At 37.7% G+C, this 18,952-nt stretch overlaps 2 protein-coding genes across 2 annotated transcripts; one reads left to right on the plus strand and one right to left on the minus strand.

Annotated features, from left to right (window-relative positions):
• The first annotated feature begins 2,248 nt into the window (after positions 1–2,248).
• On the plus strand, positions 2,249–5,024 carry LOC107647675 (uncharacterized). Its single transcript, XM_088491155.1, has 3 exons — positions 2,249–2,837; positions 3,122–4,114; positions 4,201–5,024. Exons 1-3 carry the CDS (start codon positions 2,249–2,251, stop codon positions 5,022–5,024), a joined length of 2,406 nt encoding a protein of 801 aa, XP_088347281.1.
• Positions 5,025–5,461: 437 nt separating this feature from the next.
• LOC110263858 (uncharacterized) lies at positions 5,462–9,117 on the minus strand. Its single transcript, XM_088491156.1, has 4 exons — positions 8,586–9,117; positions 8,433–8,501; positions 5,775–6,431; positions 5,462–5,613 (listed from the first exon to the last, which is right to left on the minus strand). Exons 1-4 carry the CDS (start codon positions 9,115–9,117, stop codon positions 5,462–5,464), a joined length of 1,410 nt encoding a protein of 469 aa, XP_088347282.1.
• Between the last annotated feature and the right edge of the window lie 9,835 nt (positions 9,118–18,952).

Here is an 18,952-nt window from a genome sequence, read left to right on the forward strand (position 1 = left end):
AATGGTTCTCCACTTATTATCAGACGTGGCATCTGCATTGGAATAACAAGGTTGATTCCGTCTTTAGGATCGAAAGAGTTGCTAATCTAAGTCCATCTGCTGGGTACTTTGACTGGTGGCATCGGGTGGTTCATAGGGTTCTATCCTCAGATGCCGTATTTGATAATCCTAGGCCAATGGATATCTCAGCCGAAGCTCATCATAGAGGGGCATTTCAAGCACCTACCAGGATGCAAGTGCCAAATGTACCTGATAACAAGCGTATTGAGTGGCAACGATGTGTTGGTACAGGGTTTCACTTGTTTGGTGGTTTTGATGTTCATGGCCATAATAGTGGCGATAGAGAGTAGCATGATTAAATAGGTTAGGATAGTACTTATGTTTATGTTATTGTCTTATTTATTTACATCTATGCCTTCTTTATTCATATGTATGACTTTTAAAATTTGTATGTATGCATTTTAATATCCATACGCAAGACTCTTTTTATTTAGTTGTAAACAAATCAACAAAAAAATAAAAGAACAATTCACTTGGTCAATTTATGAACGCAATAAAACATAAAGTCTATTAAGAGAAAGATGACATTAATACAAATACAATACAATAAGTCCTAGTACTTTATATAAAGATAACATTCTCATGAAATCATCTCTCAAAAAAAAATTCCTAAAACAAACTTTGAAAGTAGTCACATTTCATATATATTTCTATTTTCATGAAATTATAAAATTTAAAAGATATTTTTATAATTTTAGGACATATTTAATATCAATTCTAAAAGCTTAGTTTATCCAAATTTTAATTATGTGTTATATATATATATATATATATATATATATATATATATATATATATATATATATATATATATATATATATATATACACGGAAAAAGTAGCCAATAATTAACCACTGCTGCAACGATACATATAAGAATATGAAATGATCACATATATATATTTAGGTAAATTCTACTCTACTCTTCCTATAATAACATGTAAATTACCCTCTATGACATGTCGCTCTTTAATTAGTTGTTATGTTAACTATGGTTAAATTATTTTGAAATTAAATTATAACCCAAAATGGATAATTGTATAATTTACTAAAATACTAAAAACTGAATCTTTGCTTCTTTCCCAAATCATGCTTCCAGAGATTGAACTTTAATTTCTCTATAACTCCTCTCCCGTTTCGTCGCCGTCGTCGCACCACCCGAACATAACTGTCTCATTGGGTGTCACGTTCTCTCCGTCTGTCGTGCCGTCACCGACCTCCAAAACATCGCTGCTGCTGTGCACATATTTGATACAGTGCTTTCATCCATCCACTGTTCATTATCTGGTATAAGAAAAGAGAGGAAAGGAAGAAAAGAAAGCGAGGCAGATGTTCACTAATTTTTGTCACATATATCGAAGTTGGAATTGATTGTAATTGCCCCCAATTTCGATCATTCATAAGAAACATAAGTACAATTTCAATTGAATTTCTCAGTTTATTTTCTCATTTTTCACAGAAAATGCTGGTTGGACTGCCCCTCGTCTTAAAGATGCAAACATATAAATTTAGGATTTCTTTTTTTTTTTATAAAATGTAAAAACATATAAATTTACTTTTTAATATTTACAAAAATTATCTAATCATTCATCTTAAAAAAATATTTAATTATAAAATAGTCCTACTTTAGTTAAGATGTTGACTCTTATATGGGTTAAATTAACTGGCTCATTTTTTTTGATATGATTTATTGGCGTGAGTTTAGCTGGATTATGATCATTACAGGTGAATTACACTGTTATGACGGCGTTGAGTTTGGAATCTTGTGGGAAAGAAATCGGACCCACCGATTTCAAGCAATTTGAGGAAGGAACACAAATCGGTGGGTCCGAATTGTGTGAGGTTGTTGAGCTAGAAATCGGTGCAACCGATTTGTGGGTTAACAAAGAGGATGGAAATCGGTCCCACCGATTTCAAGGGAGAGGAAATTTTTTTTTAATCCGTGAGGGGACCGGTCGGACCCACCGATTTCTGATGCGCACAAATTTCGATACGAACACGGTCGGTCCCTATGATTTGCCTGTAAGTGCATTCCTAAGATGAAAAATTTCACAGAAGTCGCATTCAATTCTTCGTAGCCGTCCCAGCTGTTCTTCGTCTCCTCCTCTGCTTTTTCTTTCTTTTTCCCTCCCTGTTGAAGTAGAATAAATTTCTGGAATAGTGAGTTTAGTCAGGTACGTATACTATTATGGATGATAGAGTTGTGTTGAAAATTTATTATTACGGGCAGATTTTATTGGAAACATATGAGGGGGTTCAATTTGTGTGTGAGAATCCATTAGATGTTGTTATTCCGTTCACATTATCATTTGAGGAATTGAAAGGGGTGATTTGTGAGAAGATAGATTCTCAAAGATTTAGGAGAGTATCGTGTATTTTGTACCGGTATCCGTTATCTGTGTTTGGTGGGTTCGTTCAATTTCAGACCAAGTACGTCACAGATGAAGCGAGTATGCATGAAATGTTTTCATTGTATATGGATAATCGCCACCGAATGTCGTGCATCGAGTTGTATATTGAGTTTGAGCAATCCGAAGCAGACCGTAACATTGAGTTGGAAGATTATAATAGTGAAAGCGAGGATGAATTTGAAAGTAACTACGAGATCGTTGGTCCAGGTGAAGACGAAGATGAAACTGGCGGCGATATGAACGCAGATGTGGCAGAAGTTGCAAATGCAGTAGCAAACCCGCATCCGTTTCAGGAGCCTTCTTTCATGCGGTCGTTGGATTTGGAGGCTATGCACGCACCGGAGTTTCCGCAATATATGAATTCAGGTGCGTAAAGCTAGATAGACATGTGAAACTCTGATGTAGCTGATAAATAAGTCAGATGCGTAACATATGTGGATAGTCATTTGTGACCATAGCATTTGATTTTTTTTATTAATAGGTAGTTCTTTATTATGAATTGTATTTAGTGCTTCTTTGCGTAGATAGATCAGCGAAAAAAAAAGACTATTATAGGCTTATATAGTTCTAGTGTGTTTAGTATTTGAGTTGTAGTAAGTAATTTATTACTGAGGACATAATAAAGGATTTCTTTCTTTTGCTGTATGCAGCCCTTCCTGTTGTGGCGGATGGTGAGTTCACAGTGGGGATGGAATTCAGTTCAAGGGAGGCAGTAATCAAGGCAATGAAAGATTATACCATCCGAAGAAGTGTAGACTATCGGGTATATGAGTCGGAACCCACGACATTCTATGCCAAATGTACAGAATATGGTAATGGTTGTGACTGGTTGATCAGGGTAACCAAAATGCATAAGAAGTACTGTTGGGAGATAAGGAGGTACAATGGAAGTCACACGTGTACCAGGTCAACTATTTCTCAAGACCATTCGAAGCTGGATTCGAAGACAGTTGCAGAAGCAATTAAGCCGTTGGTAGAAGTTGACCCGTCTATAAAGGTGAAATCAATCATTGCTGAAGTCCAGTCAAAGTTTAACTACACCATCAGTTATCGCAAGGCTTGGTTAGCAAAGCAGCAGGCGGTGGAATCAATTTTCGGTGGTTGGGAAGCATCGTATGAAGCTTTGCCCATATGGTTTGAGGCCATGTGTCAAAAGGAGCCATCCGCAGTGGTTCACTTTGAAACAATGCCTGCTTACCAGGGGGATGATTTGGTTCCTGATATACGTGTATTGCATAGAGTCTTTTGGAGCTATTATCCTTGTATAAGGGCCTTCAGACACTGCAAGCCAATGGTGCAGGTGGACGGGACTCATTTGTATGGAAAATACAAGGGTTGTTTATTGGTTGCAGTCTCACAGGATGGTAATAACAACATAGTACCTATTGCATTTGCCATAGTGGAGGGAGAGACTTCGGATGCATGGTACTTTTTCCTGAGTAACTTGCGTCAACATGTGGTGACACGTGATGGAGTGGGACTTATCTCTGATCGACACGATTCTATTAGGTCAGCTATTGAAAGAAGTAATGGTGATTGGTCTCCTCCTAGAGCATTCCATATGTTTTGTATCCGGCATATTGAGTCAAACTTCTTGAAGAAGTTCAAGGCACCTTACTTGCAGAAGCTCATCGTCAACATTGGTAAGTGTGAAAACAATGAAGTTTGATGTGATTGTAAGTACGAGAAAGTATAATGATTTCCATCGTTGACTAAATGTTTTTCATAGGATACTCGAGGACGATCAAGGAGTACCAGATGCGCTATGAACGATTAAAGGAACGGGGTGAGGCTTACACCAACTGGCTTGATCGGATCCCACGTGAGCAGTATGCTTTGGCATTTGATGGTGGTTACCGGTGGGGTCATATGACGACCAATCTTGTGGAGTGCATCAACTCTGTCTTAAAGGGTGCACGCAATCTCCCGGTGACAGCCCTTGTTAAGGCTACATTTTACAGACTGAACGAGTTGTTCACAAGGAAAAGAGCCGAGGCTGAAGCCCGAATTAATAATGGACTTGTGTTCTCTGAAGTGGTGACCTCCAAGCTGCATGCAAATCAACGAGCATCGAGTAACATACAGGTTAGCTGTTTTGATAGAGAGAATGAGGTATTCGAGGTACGCGAGATGCCAAGTGGGGCTGAGTATGCAGTTGACCTACGCCACCGTCGTTGCGACTGTGGTGAATTCCAGGTTGACCGAATTCCGTGTCGACATGTGTTTGCATGTTGTGCAAACCAGCGGTTGGATTGGCAAGTGTACGTTCATGATGTATACAAGATGGACCAAGTTCGAAGAGTATACAGGGCTAGGTTTAGGCCACTCAGGAATCCTGCAACATGGCCTGCTTACCAGGGGCCTCGATTCGTTGGAAACCCGTTCCTCAGACGTGTGGCCAAAGGTCGTCCGAAGACGACCCGCTTCTTGAATGAGATGGACACTCGTATGTTGCGTCGCCCTAGGCGATGCAAGCAATGCGGTGGCGAGGGTCATAGTCGAAGTAGATGTCGTCAAATTGGTGGACCTAGTGCTGGACCAGCCGACGATTAGTAACAACTTTTGTTACATTTCATTTGAATTTATGTATGACAATGACATGTGGATAAACTTTTGCTAATTTTCGTGCTTGTAGTCATTTCCAACGTCATTAACATACTTCATGGAAAAATAGTAATAACAACGTAAGTTACATAGACTTATTAATCAAATATTAATAACAACCAATGTGACATACTGAATAATTAATAAGTAACAGCACCCTTATAGTAACATCGTCAATAATTAATAACAACACCTTAATAGTAACATACTCAATAGTTAATAAGTAACAACACCCTAATAGTAACAACACCCTTAATAGTAACATACTCAATAGTTAATAAGTAACCACAACCTCATAGGAACATACTCAATAATTAAATAGTTACAAGTTTTTTTTTTAATTACTGATAACTACCTAATTAAAAACAAAGTTAATCCATACAACTTTACTTCCTCGGTGTCCACTTCATATCTTTGTATAACTTTTTGCATTTCTTGGCAATCTTGTTAAAGGCGGATGGTGTATACTGATTCGCACTCCGACATGGAGGATCAGCTCTAAGGTTGTAACCTTTACCTTTTTCACTTGTGGCCGTACCTATCAAAATAATACAATAGACATTCATAATGAAATTCCTATCAATTGGATGCTAGTAATCAAATGGCACTTGAATATGTAATGCGTGTAAAGATATACCATGAAGCTACTAATAGACATTCATAATTACATACTAAAGCATTAACAATAAAATATTTTACCTGCACTAGGCGCTGGGTCCTCATCAACAGCATCGTCCTCATCCGCATCCTCGTCCTCATCCTCATCCTCATCCTCTGGATCGTCAAGTAGATAGTTATCAGTCTCATCATCAACTGCCATATTACTCTCATGAATCAGACTCATCGGAATACGTCTAGGATTTCCACTCTGTATAATTCCTCCCACCCCTTCGGCACTTCTGCTTGAGTCAACAGACATTCTGGCACCAGAATTCTCAGAGGAAGTGCGAACCCGAGGCCTCGAATCCAATGACAGCCTACCTGGAGTAATCATACCCGGATGTGCTGGATGATCGGTGGGAATGTCAGCATGACTACCTGAATATGAATGGTGAGGCCCCGAGGCCATCAAACTAAGCAGCTGACTGAATGAAGTATGCTCTCCATACTCATACTGTGTACCACCCCAATATTGTGAATGTACCGGGACTGGGGATGAAAAAAAATCCGACGGATGCATGTTAGGAACATATGATGTCCTATAGTCAACCCCATGCTGTGGCGGCGGTGGTGAAGGTGCTGGTTCCGGTTCCGGTTCCGGTTCCGATTCCGGTTCCGGTTCCGGTGCCGGTGGTGGCTGAGGACCTTCTGGATTCTCTTGGAATACAAGGTTCGACAATTGCAAGTTGTAACACCCTCACTATCAGAAGTCACGCTTCCGGCTGCGCACTCTGATAGCAAGGAGTATTACGACTACTTTACATACTAAATATTAAAATAGGAGCCTATGACTCAACTCTGTATCGCTGATTTCTTTAAAAAAAAAACAGAAATAAATATTTTATCTTAAGAAAAATACAAACAGGCATAGATTCATATACAAGACTCCTTACCTAATAATTCAATATAATATACATATAAAACATACAATTCCTATCCCTCTTATAAACTTGTAATAACAAAGACGAGGGAAGAAAATAATCTAGTTAATACAACAGCATATAAACCAAACGCAATATAACTCTTCTTAATGCTTCTTCATCCGGTTCCTGAAAAGGTAAAACTGTAGGGGGGTGAGAACCTAACCACACGGTCTCACCATGCAGTTTCAAAGTTGTCATAAAAAGATATTTAATAAGAAAACTGGTTTCAAACTCAGTGATTATCATTGCCTTATGAATCTTTTAAAACCAATAGGAAATCATTCAAAACATTTTCAAAGAAATAATGTTTAACCTTTCAGAAGTCTGAAACCTTTCCTTTCTTATAAGAAAATCTCAATCAGAAACCAACCACACAACCAGACAACACAGTCATTAATTCAACACCAAAGTTCATTCTCAAATGTAGCACGCCAAGACAAACACAGGCAAGACAGACAAGGAAAGCACAAGTAGGTAGCAGTTAGAGCAAATAGTTCAAGTAGCAGTTAAGAACAGTTTAGCAATTAGGCAAACCAAAACAAGTTCAAACCCAAGCAAAGCATAAAAATGCATATGATGCATGCCTGTCCTATGGCTGATGAGGCTCATCTGTCGGTTATCCAGCCAACCCGACAAGTCTGAATTGTCCTTAGACTGTCCCCCGACGTGCATCCCCAAGAGTCTATGCATAGCTTTTTCTCAAATAATCAATATTGCTCAATGGGGGTAACATTCCCGGGAATTTATATAGTGCCCGGTCACACTTACGTCGTAGGGTCAACAGAGTATCGAGTTTTCAACCTGGTACACGTGGTGGCAAGCCACGGCACTTAATCCAGGGAACCTCGTATCTCAGATATTTCAAATTCATAAGCCACATAAATAATTCATTCATCATTCGTCAATCCATATCCCATTTCCAAATTCATTCAAAAATCATATTTCAAATCAATTCTCATCATCCCTTTTCTTTTGTTAATCAACAATCTCAAACCAAAACATAGTTCTTTCTTTTCTAAATAAATCAATCTTAAACATATAACATTTAAGAACTAAATCTTTTTAAACAATCACTTCAAACAAAACTTCCAATTTTATAAAATTTCGGCAGCATCTCCTCTAAAACTCGGATTCTGCCACCCTTTTCGGGTTCCATCCAAACATTTCTCAAACCTTTTCTCAACCATTTCCAAATCTTAATCATCTTCCAAAATCGATTCGTTTACATTCTCAAAAACAGCTTCAAAACCAAGTAAGCCACTTCTCATAATAATCAACTAAATAAACTTTCAAACTAATTTCTTTTCAGCAATCACAAACTACTCAAGCAATCAAGCAATCAGTCATTCAGTCCAACAAACAACCACATTTATAAGACAATCATAATCACAAACATATATTTCTCACATTAATATCTATTTATAACAACTCTATAAGATAAAATGAATTTTAAGAAAACCCCTACCTCGGAAGTTGAAACTCGAAAACTCTAGAACGCATCACAAACTCATTTTCTCTTTCATTTTCTCTTGGCTCGCAACGGCGGTAGATGCAACTTCAGCTCCATACCATTCGAAGCAACAACAATAGCCTAATCATGACATGCAGTAATCGGGATTCAACCCTACGTTACCAAAACCTCAGAATTTCTAATCAAACATAATAGAATACAGATTTTGAAAGGTTCCAAAATATAAACTCTTACCCTAATGAAGGAATAATAACTGAACCAAACTATAGAAAGTCTGGCGATGGTTCTGGCGGCGGTAACAACAAGACGGCGATGGACTTCCTGCGGCGGCAAGTGAAACGGCGGCAGAGAAACTCGCGGTGACCGTATATCCTAACACAAACAACCTCAGCAACCACTCTAACGGTGAAAATCGACTTAATAGACAAAGAAGCTGAAGCAAGGTTTAGTGTTTACCAAGCAAACAGGCTTCAGAGATGGTTTTTGGCGGCGGCAGCGGTGGCGTGGAGCTCCGGCGACGCAGAGGCGCGGTCAGAAGCTTCAATAGGGCACAGCAGAGGTAACAATGGAGTTGTACAGTGACAAAACCTGGCTTCCATCCTTTCTCACTCATCGAGCGCGCTCTCTTCTCCGTCTCGGGCTCGATGACGGTGACGGTTTTGTGGCGGCGCGACGCGGTGAGGGCGACGGCGATGGCACGGACAGCAGCGGCGGCACGACTCCACGGGACGGTGACGCCTCCTCCTCGCGCGGTTGCCTCTCTCGCCTCAGTTTTGATTCGCGATGATGGCTTCGAGGCAGATCGGCGGTGACGCACGGCGCGGTGGCGACACAAGACAGGGCAGAGCGCAGTGGCAAACTGGACAGCGGCGACTCCTCCTCCGCCTTCCTCTGCCGGCGATGCTCTCCCCTCCTCACTGTTCTCCCTCTCTTCTCCCTTTCCCCTTTTCTTTCTTTCCTGTTTTCGTTTCCCTCTTTCCCCTCTCATTTCTTTTCTTTTTTTTTTCCATGGGTGTGGATGCGTGTGTATATGGGAAGGGTAGCAGTGGATGAGGCGGTGAGTGTGAGTGGCAGTGAGGGGTTAGGGTTTGGGTAGTTTAGGTAATTTTAATAAAATTAGGGATATAGAGTATTAATTAAAATTTAATTTAATCTCTCAAAATTATTTTAAAATATTATTTAATTATAAATTTGCTAATTAACTTTCAATCAAGTATTTTAATTTAAAATTAGAGATAATATAATTTATTTTCTTTGTTTATAGAATTAATGTATTAAATTCTAAAATCTCAATTATTTAAACTATATCCTATAAGATTCTTATTCTTTTGAAATTATTAAAATTTATAGTTTAATATAAAAACTATTCAATAATTATAAATTAAGTAAAATTTCTAATTTAATTATCAATATTTGATTTAATTATCTCTGATAAAATAATTTCTATAAATAAAGTCTTTAATAAATAAATAAATTGAAATTAACTCATAATAATATTTTTTTTGAAATTTATGGGTCTTACACAAGTGGTCACCATATGCCCCTCGGTACCAATCCATGTAACTTTCCAATTGATAATGTAAAGGCACCAAGTCATCAGAGAGAATGTGACTATACCGGTTGGTCCACTGCATCACCCAAGAAGAGTGGGTATTGGCCCAATCTTCATTCTTGGGCCCAGTTAGAACTTCGCCGTGTGATGCACCTAAATCCTGCTCTAGAGTAGGAACACCCTGTCTCATACCAAATTGCCTCATGACTCTATCAGTTGCATGCCACTCGATGCATTCAAAGGATATAAGTGGCACTCTGGCACTCCAAAGAACCAAATTATGACGGATGGCTAAAGGAATCAAGTCTGGGTCAATGTCTCCAATGCCATAAGGCTGCCAAACAAACTGGACACATGGAACAATTCAGATGAGTACCCAAAAATTAACTCACTTAACAAGCTACATACGGTATTAATATTTTACAACATACCTGTCCTTCTTGTAGATCATCTAACAACCTCCTGTAATTTTCAAGCGAAGTGTATCGGTAGCCATAGTTTTCACGCTCCCAGTTACGCCACCTGCCATCCAACAATTAATTAATTGACTTATCTTGTGAAAAACAAATTACATTATCTAGAACTTCTTTTAATGCATACAATAATCACAATTACCTGTTTGCAATTGGAAACAATCGGGGATTGCCGGGAATCGGCGCTAGAAATGGTAGCCAGATCCAAGCCCAAGTAAGCAACAACGTCAGTGGCCCGTCAATCTTCTTGCAATCGACACGAGTTGCCCTACACAATGACCTATACAAGTGTGCTAGGCATGCCGAACCCCAGCTAAACTGTATGATTCCACCAAAATTATGGAGCAAAGGTAAAAATTTCCAATGCACTGCTGCACCAGACTTATCTCCAAACATAATTAACCCAAATAACAACATTATGTGACACTTTACATACATCTGAATGTGAACATCATCATTCAACACTATACGATCTTTCAAACCCCTAAACCACGTTAATTTTATAAAGCTCCCTCTACAGTCTGTCTTCCTCGGTGCAACTCCAAATTGGTGCAAGCACTCGGCTTCCAATGCCTTAAAACTACTCATTGTCGGTCCTGTAACTGGAAGTCCATTTGTCGGCAGACCGAGAATCATCACCACATCCTCCAACGTCACGGCACACTCACCAACCGAAAAATGAAACGTGTGAGTCTCAGGCCGCCATCTCTCAACTAGTGCATTAACGATTGCTGACTGACATTGGACCACTCCAATCTGAGAAACATAATAAAAGCCAGTCTCGCGTAACTGTGACTCAACAATTTCATTGTATCGATCCGGCGGCTTATAATGCTCGCACATTAACATCCGTGAACCCTACAATATCAAATCTCCGTTATAAGTACCGTCATAATATAACTACATTATCAAAAACACAATTATCCTAACATGTCCATTATAACTAACTCCAATCATAATTGCATTGAAGCATACACAGTAAATGATACAACAATCTTTCAATTATTAGTCATCATAAATAAAATAATTTATTATATTGTTATTATTATTATTCATAATTACTCATTAAACTCAATTACTAACACTAATAAAATAATAACAACAACAACATATCAATATCTTCTCTAATCTGTTATGTATACATCTCATTCTCCTTCCTCATTCATTCATTCCTTACATTATAATATATATATTACTAATAAAATCTACTATTATCACTAATATTATCAATAAATCAGATTATTAAAAAAAAATACCCCAGCTAATCTGGATTTAATTTATTCTAACTAACTTTATTATTATTATTATTATTATTTTATTAATCAAACATAATAGAATACAGATTTTGAAAGGTTCCAAAATATAAACTCTTACCCTAATGAAGGAATAATAACTGAACCAAACTATAGAAAGTCTGGCGATGGTTCTGGCGGCGGTAACAACAAGACGGCGATGGACTTCCTGCGGCGGCAAGTGAAACGGCGGCAGAGAAACTCGCGGTGACCGTATATCCTAACACAAACAACCTCAGCAACCACTCTAACGGTGAAAATCGACTTAATAGACAAAGAAGCTGAAGCAAGGTTTAGTGTTTACCAAGCAAACAGGCTTCAGAGATGGTTTTTGGCGGCGGCAGCGGTGGCGTGGAGCTCCGGCGACGCAGAGGCGCGGTCAGAAGCTTCAATAGGGCACAGCAGAGGTAACAATGGAGTTGTACAGTGACAAAACCTGGCTTCCATCCTTTCTCACTCATCGAGCGCGCTCTCTTCTCCGTCTCGGGCTCGATGACGGTGACGGTTTTGTGGCGGCGCGACGCGGTGAGGGCGACGGCGATGGCACGGACAGCAGCGGCGGCACGACTCCACGGGACGGTGACGCCTCCTCCTCGCGCGGTTGCCTCTCTCGCCTCAGTTTTGATTCGCGATGATGGCTTCGAGGCAGATCGGCGGTGACGCACGGCGCGGTGGCGACACAAGACAGGGCAGAGCGCAGTGGCAAACTGGACAGCGGCGACTCCTCCTCCGCCTTCCTCTGCCGGCGATGCTCTCCCCTCCTCACTGTTCTCCCTCTCTTCTCCCTTTCCCCTTTTCTTTCTTTCCTGTTTTCGTTTCCCTCTTTCCCCTCTCATTTCTTTTCTTTTTTTTTTCCATGGGTGTGGATGCGTGTGTATATGGGAAGGGTAGCAGTGGATGAGGCGGTGAGTGTGAGTGGCAGTGAGGGGTTAGGGTTTGGGTAGTTTAGGTAATTTTAATAAAATTAGGGATATAGAGTATTAATTAAAATTTAATTTAATCTCTCAAAATTATTTTAAAATATTATTTAATTATAAATTTGCTAATTAACTTTCAATCAAGTATTTTAATTTAAAATTAGAGATAATATAATTTATTTTCTTTGTTTATAGAATTAATGTATTAAATTCTAAAATCTCAATTATTTAAACTATATCCTATAAGATTCTTATTCTTTTGAAATTATTAAAATTTATAGTTTAATATAAAAACTATTCAATAATTATAAATTAAGTAAAATTTCTAATTTAATTATCAATATTTGATTTAATTATCTCTGATAAAATAATTTCTATAAATAAAGTCTTTAATAAATAAATAAATTGAAATTAACTCATAATAATATTTTTTTTGAAATTTATGGGTCTTACATCCTACCCACCTTATAAAAATTTTCGTCCTCGAAAATTAATGTATTACAGAAAACGTTAGATGGTTTTAACACTTTATGTAAAGAGCAAAGAACCTTAGCATTCATACTGATATAGTTTCAAATACTTTGATTACTTAATAGCATAAAGATATGTTGGTAGGAGTGCGATTGCAAGATAGAAATTACAAGACAAACTTGATGCAAATGATGACATAGTTCAAACATGTAATGGCAAGCAAGGCAGTGAAAGGTTATCAAACAAGCTGGGGTTAAAACGATGTGCTTAACATTCGCACATTGATCTCGCACTAACTCAGATATTCCACTATTTAAATTTCACATAACTTATCTCCACCATTTTCAATCGTACTTCATCGATCAACTCATCCGAGGGTTCTTAACCTCATCAAACACTTTGCGGATTTTAGTAGTTACAAACTTAATATCAATAAAACTCTTTTACATGAAACAAGGTTCCACAACTCCTTGCTACGTCGTATGTTTACAAATTTCTCCTTTTGTGTTCATCAAACGTGTCCTAAAGGACTAATGTGTCGTTTACTAAGTCTAACGGTCGCACAAGACACCAAAACTAATCTCGAGTATACTCAGAAGGATAATAGACGATAGAAAAGAAAGAACAGCAACAAGGATAAGATTCACATGAATTCGGAAGGAGGTGTTGGATTACAACTAAGCAACAATGTATAGACATGAGAAAATATTTCGGAAAGAGTCATTTCGCATCTTAATAGGAAATATTAAATCTAGGAACTCCAAAGAAAACAAGAAAAGGATAGTGGTAAATTGGATCAAAACAAACTGAAACCAAATTAGAGAAGCGTAAAGTTCACAAAAATATGAAGAAATGGTTGTAGTCCCCAACAAACTAGGATGGTTAAAAGTCGTGAAGTATGTCAGAAGAAAGAATTGAAATACAAGTAGGAAAGAATTTTGATTTCGAAGAACTTCAATAGAAATCCTAAAAGAGAGCAGGGCGATTATATACAAGATTCAAGAGAATTGGTAAAAACATAAATATTGCATCATATTAAAACAATTTCAAGTCGAACTAAATTATGCAAGATTTGTGAAATGAAAATTTAGTTAGGCTAAGGATAAAATATTTTCTTGAAAACCTTGAAAGACATTTATCATAATAAAATAAGAATCTACATAAAAATAAATGCGAGGTTGATAGGAATTCAAGTTGTAATCCTAGGAAGAAATTTGAATCTAAGGACTTCGAAAGAAACAATCAAAAGGAAGAACGGTGCACTCTTTTGAACCGAATCTAAGCTGAGTTGAAAAGATTACTAAAAATCAATGGTAGCGTCCACAAGGAATGGATAAACTCAAAAAGGAATGAATTCACTTTTTCGAAAGAAATATAAAAGGTATTACATCAAAACAACTCAAATTAAAATTAGATAAGCAAAATTTATAAAATAGAACTTAATCAAGCTATGAGCAAAAATATTTTCTCAAAAATCTTAAAAAAAATACTTAGATGCAAAATCTCATAAGAATATGTATAAAAATTGTGATAAAATTGAGAGTAAATCAAGTTCTAGTAGTCAATGAAGAAAATCAAAAATAGAAATTTGTTTTCACATGTTTATAAAAAAAAATAGATGGAGTATTGCAGATAGATAGATTTAAATCATATAAAGAAATTCTTTAATCCACGTAGGAAAGTATATGCTAAATTAAGAGTGGTCTCATCAAAAATTCGAAGGGTAGTTGTGAAACAAAATTAAATAAGGAAAGAGTCAATTCAAAACTTTTTCAATCTAACACAAGAATCCTAGAAATAGACTATAAAGGATGATGCACCTCACCAACACAAGTTCAGTTTACATCAAGGAGATACACAGATCACGAAGAAGAAATCAAGGTTAGAAACTATGAAATATTCCAGAACGAGGGTCAATTTACATCTTTTCTAGGAGATCTGAATCAAAGAACTTCAATAGGAATCGTAAGAAAAGTGAATATATTCAGCCAAAACAAATGTAGGCCGAATAAAAGACATGCAAAGTTCACAAAAGAGAAAATAACATGATTCAAGACAATATTTATAAGATGTTAAGAGGATGACATAGAACACACTTAATTAGGACATCCATTAACAATAGACAGAACTAAGAAAATCATTTCACCTTCTTAAAGGAAGATATGAGGCAAATGTTTTTCAAAGGAAATTTAGAAACATAAGTGTTGTATTGTGCTAAGACAGGTTTAAGTCAAAATAAGGTATGAAAAGCTTGTTAATTTTAACTAGGAAAAATGCAAAATCTTGGAAGATACTCAAGTATATAATCAAGTAAGAATTTGCATAGAAAACTGTAATATGGTTGGAAGAATTTAAGTTGTATTCAAACCACATAAAAGCTTTCAAAATCCACATAAGAAAGTACGTACAAAAGTAAGGGCAATCTTGTTGAGACTCTTAAAAAAAAAGTTGTGGGCATAATCGGATAACGAAGAATAAAAGTGGAATTCCTTTAAAAGATCCTAAGTAAGAATTCAAAAAGAATGCTATAAGACATAAAGTATCACAACAAAGCAAATACAAATAAAATACAAAAAATAGAGGCATAATTAGTTTACTATGACAATAACTCTCAGAGTTCAAAACCGCTTAAAATTAAAGGCTGTGCATGTACTTCTTAAGAGAGATATTTTAAAAGATTCAAGCAAAATTATAGGAATACATTAAAACAGAAATCAAATCAAATCAAAACTTCTTTAGAAAGGACTGAAACAAAATTTTCGAGAGGATTAAATAAACAGTGCAGGTTTGAGTCAATTCAAAGGTTTTCCTAGCTCATGTACAGGAATTCAAAATCGATGACCACATTGTAAGAATCAAAACAGAAAACCAAGAACCGATCAACTAGATTCTGCGTAAGAAAATTCAAATTACTTTTCAAGATATAGTCAAGCAAATGATTCTAAAATGAAGAAAAGAGAAATAAATGATACGTCAGATAACTTGGCACGATTAAAGGATTATACGTCGATACGGAATTAACTTCAAAATTAATTTCTAACGCTGTCAAAGCCCATGAATCGTATCACTTATCAATCTTACTTTATCTATGATAACCCATTAACTTTTTCGTAGACATAACTTTTAACATTAAGTTGGCCAGACTTAACATCAGCAGTTATGCAACGATAAGCTAACAGTATTAATCAATAGACAGTCATGTGCATAAAACTCTAATTCTTGTTACTTGGACAAGACCTACAACATGACAGACACTCAGAGAATGCAATAAAGCATGGTCAGTCCATCCTCAAGGCTCTAATCAGGATGAACCGCTCTGATACCATAATGTAACACCCTCACTATCAGAAGTCACGCTTCCGGCTGCGCACTCTGATAGCAAGGAGTATTACGACTACTTTACATACTAAATATTAAAATAGGAGCCTATGACTCAACTCTGTATCGCTGATTTCTTTAAAAAAAAAACAGAAATAAATATTTTATCTTAAGAAAAATACAAACAGGCATAGATTCATATACAAGACTCCTTACCTAATAATTCAATATAATATACATATAAAACATACAATTCCTATCCCTCTTATAAACTTGTAATAACAAAGACGAGGGAAGAAAATAATCTAGTTAATACAACAGCATATAAACCAAACGCAATATAACTCTTCTTAACGCTTCTTCATCCGGTTCCTGAAAAGGTAAAACTGTAGGGGGGTGAGAACCTAACCACACGGTCTCACCATGCAGTTTCAAAGTTGTCATAAAAAGATATTTAATAAGAAAACTGGTTTCAAACTCAGTGATTATCATTGCCTTATGAATCTTTTAAAACCAATAGGAAATCATTCAAAACATTTTCAAAGAAATAATGTTTAACCTTTCAGAAGTCTGAAACCTTTCCTTTCTTATAAGAAAATCTCAATCAGAAACCAACCACACAACCAGACAACACAGTCATTAATTCAACACCAAAGTTCATTCTCAAATGTAGCACGCCAAGACAAACACAGGCAAGACAGACAAGGAAAGCACAAGTAGGTAGCAGTTAGAGCAAATAGTTCAAGTAGCAGTTAAGAACAGTTTAGCAATTAGGCAAACCAAAACAAGTTCAAACCCAAGCAAAGCATAAAAATGCATATGATGCATGCCTGTCCTATGGCTGATGAGGCTCATCTGTCGGTTATCCAGCCAACCCGACAAGTCTGAATTGTCCTTAGACTGTCCCCCGACGTGCATCCCCAAGAGTCTATGCATAGCTTTTTCTCAAATAATCAATATTGCTCAATGGGGGTAACATTCCCGGGAATTTATATAGTGCCCGGTCACACTTACGTCGTAGGGTCAACAGAGTATCGAGTTTTCAACCTGGTACACGTGGTGGCAAGCCACGGCACTTAATCCAGGGAACCTCGTATCTCAGATATTTCAAATTCATAAGCCACATAAATAATTCATTCATCATTCGTCAATCCATATCCCATTTCCAAATTCATTCAAAAATCATATTTCAAATCAATTCTCATCATCCCTTTTCTTTTGTTAATCAACAATCTCAAACCAAAACATAGTTCTTTCTTTTCTAAATAAATCAATCTTAAACATATAACATTTAAGAACTAAATCTTTTTAAACAATCACTTCAAACAAAACTTCCAATTTTATAAAATTTCGGCAGCATCTCCTCTAAAACTCGGATTCTGCCACCCTTTTCGGGTTCCATCCAAACATTTCTCAAACCTTTTCTCAACCATTTCCAAATCTTAATCATCTTCCAAAATCGATTCGTTTACATTCTCAAAAACAGCTTCAAAACCAAGTAAGCCACTTCTCATAATAATCAACTAAATAAACTTTCAAACTAATTTCTTTTCAGCAATCACAAACTACTCAAGCAATCAAGCAATCAGTCATTCAGTCCAACAAACAACCACATTTATAAGACAATCATAATCACAAACATATATTTCTCACATTAATATCTATTTATAACAACTCTATAAGATAAAATGAATTTTAAGAAAACCCCTACCTCGGAAGTTGAAACTCGAAAACTCTAGAACGCATCACAAACTCATTTTCTCTTTCATTTTCTCTTGGCTCGCAACGGCGGTAGATGCAACTTCAGCTCCATACCATTCGAAGCAACAACAATAGCCTAATCATGACATGCAGTAATCGGGATTCAACCCTACGTTACCAAAACCTCAGAATTTCTAATCAAACATAATAGAATACAGATTTTGAAAGGTTCCAAAATATAAACTCTTACCCTAATGAAGGAATAATAACTGAACCAAACTATAGAAAGTCTGGCGATGGTTCTGGCGGCGGTAACAACAAGACGGCGATGGACTTCCTGCGGCGGCAAGTGAAACGGCGGCAGAGAAACTCGCGGTGACCGTATATCCTAACACAAACAACCTCAGCAACCACTCTAACGGTGAAAATCGACTTAATAGACAAAGAAGCTGAAGCAAGGTTTAGTGTTTACCAAGCAAACAGGCTTCAGAGATGGTTTTTGGCGGCGGCAGCGGTGGCGTGGAGCTCCGGCGACGCAGAGGCGCGGTCAGAAGCTTCAATAGGGCACAGCAGAGGTAACAATGGAGTTGTACAGTGACAAAACCTGGCTTCCATCCTTTCTCACTCATCGAGCGCGCTCTCTTCTCCGTCTCGGGCTCGATGACGGTGACGGTTTTGTGGCGGCGCGACGCGGTGAGGGCGACGGCGATGGCACGGACAGCAGCGGCGGCACGACTCCACGGGACGGTGACGCCTCCTCCTCGCGCGGTTGCCTCTCTCGCCTCAGTTTTGATTCGCGATGATGGCTTCGAGGCAGATCGGCGGTGACGCACGGCGCGGTGGCGACACAAGACAGGGCAGAGCGCAGTGGCAAACTGGACAGCGGCGACTCCTCCTCCGCCTTCCTCTGCCGGCGATGCTCTCCCCTCCTCACTGTTCTCCCTCTCTTCTCCCTTTCCCCTTTTCTTTCTTTCCTGTTTTCGTTTCCCTCTTTCCCCTCTCATTTCTTTTCTTTTTTTTTTCCATGGGTGTGGATGCGTGTGTATATGGGAAGGGTAGCAGTGGATGAGGCGGTGAGTGTGAGTGGCAGTGAGGGGTT

Source organism: Arachis ipaensis, chromosome B6, assembly GCF_059453495.1.
Source record: "Arachis ipaensis isolate K30076 ecotype BB chromosome B6, ASM5945349v1, whole genome shotgun sequence".
Taxonomy (NCBI): Eukaryota; Viridiplantae; Streptophyta; class Magnoliopsida; order Fabales; family Fabaceae; genus Arachis; species Arachis ipaensis.

What these genes read in the sequence shown, in the direction of transcription:
- LOC107647675 (XM_088491155.1), top strand. Translation starts at nt 2,249, where the DNA reads ATGGATGATAGAGTTGTGTTGAAAATTTATTATTACGGGCAGATTTTA. An exon ending in TCCGCAATATATGAATTCAG is followed by an intron (nt 2,838 to 3,121) that starts GTGCGTAAAGCT and finishes TGCTGTATGCAG; the next exon opens with CCCTTCCTGTTGTGGCGGAT. An exon ending in GAAGCTCATCGTCAACATTG is followed by an intron (nt 4,115 to 4,200) that starts GTAAGTGTGAAA and finishes TGTTTTTCATAG; the next exon opens with GATACTCGAGGACGATCAAG.
- LOC110263858 (XM_088491156.1), bottom strand. Translation starts at nt 9,117, where the DNA reads ATGAGAGGGGAAAGAGGGAAACGAAAACAGGAAAGAAAGAAAAGGGGA. An exon ending in CTCTGAAGCCTGTTTGCTTG is followed by an intron (nt 8,502 to 8,585) that starts GTAAACACTAAA and finishes TGTTTGTGTTAG; the next exon opens with GATATACGGTCACCGCGAGT. An exon ending in AGGAAGTCCATCGCCGTCTT is followed by an intron (nt 6,432 to 8,432) that starts GTTGTTACCGCC and finishes TCTGATAGTGAG; the next exon opens with GGTGTTACAACTTGCAATTG.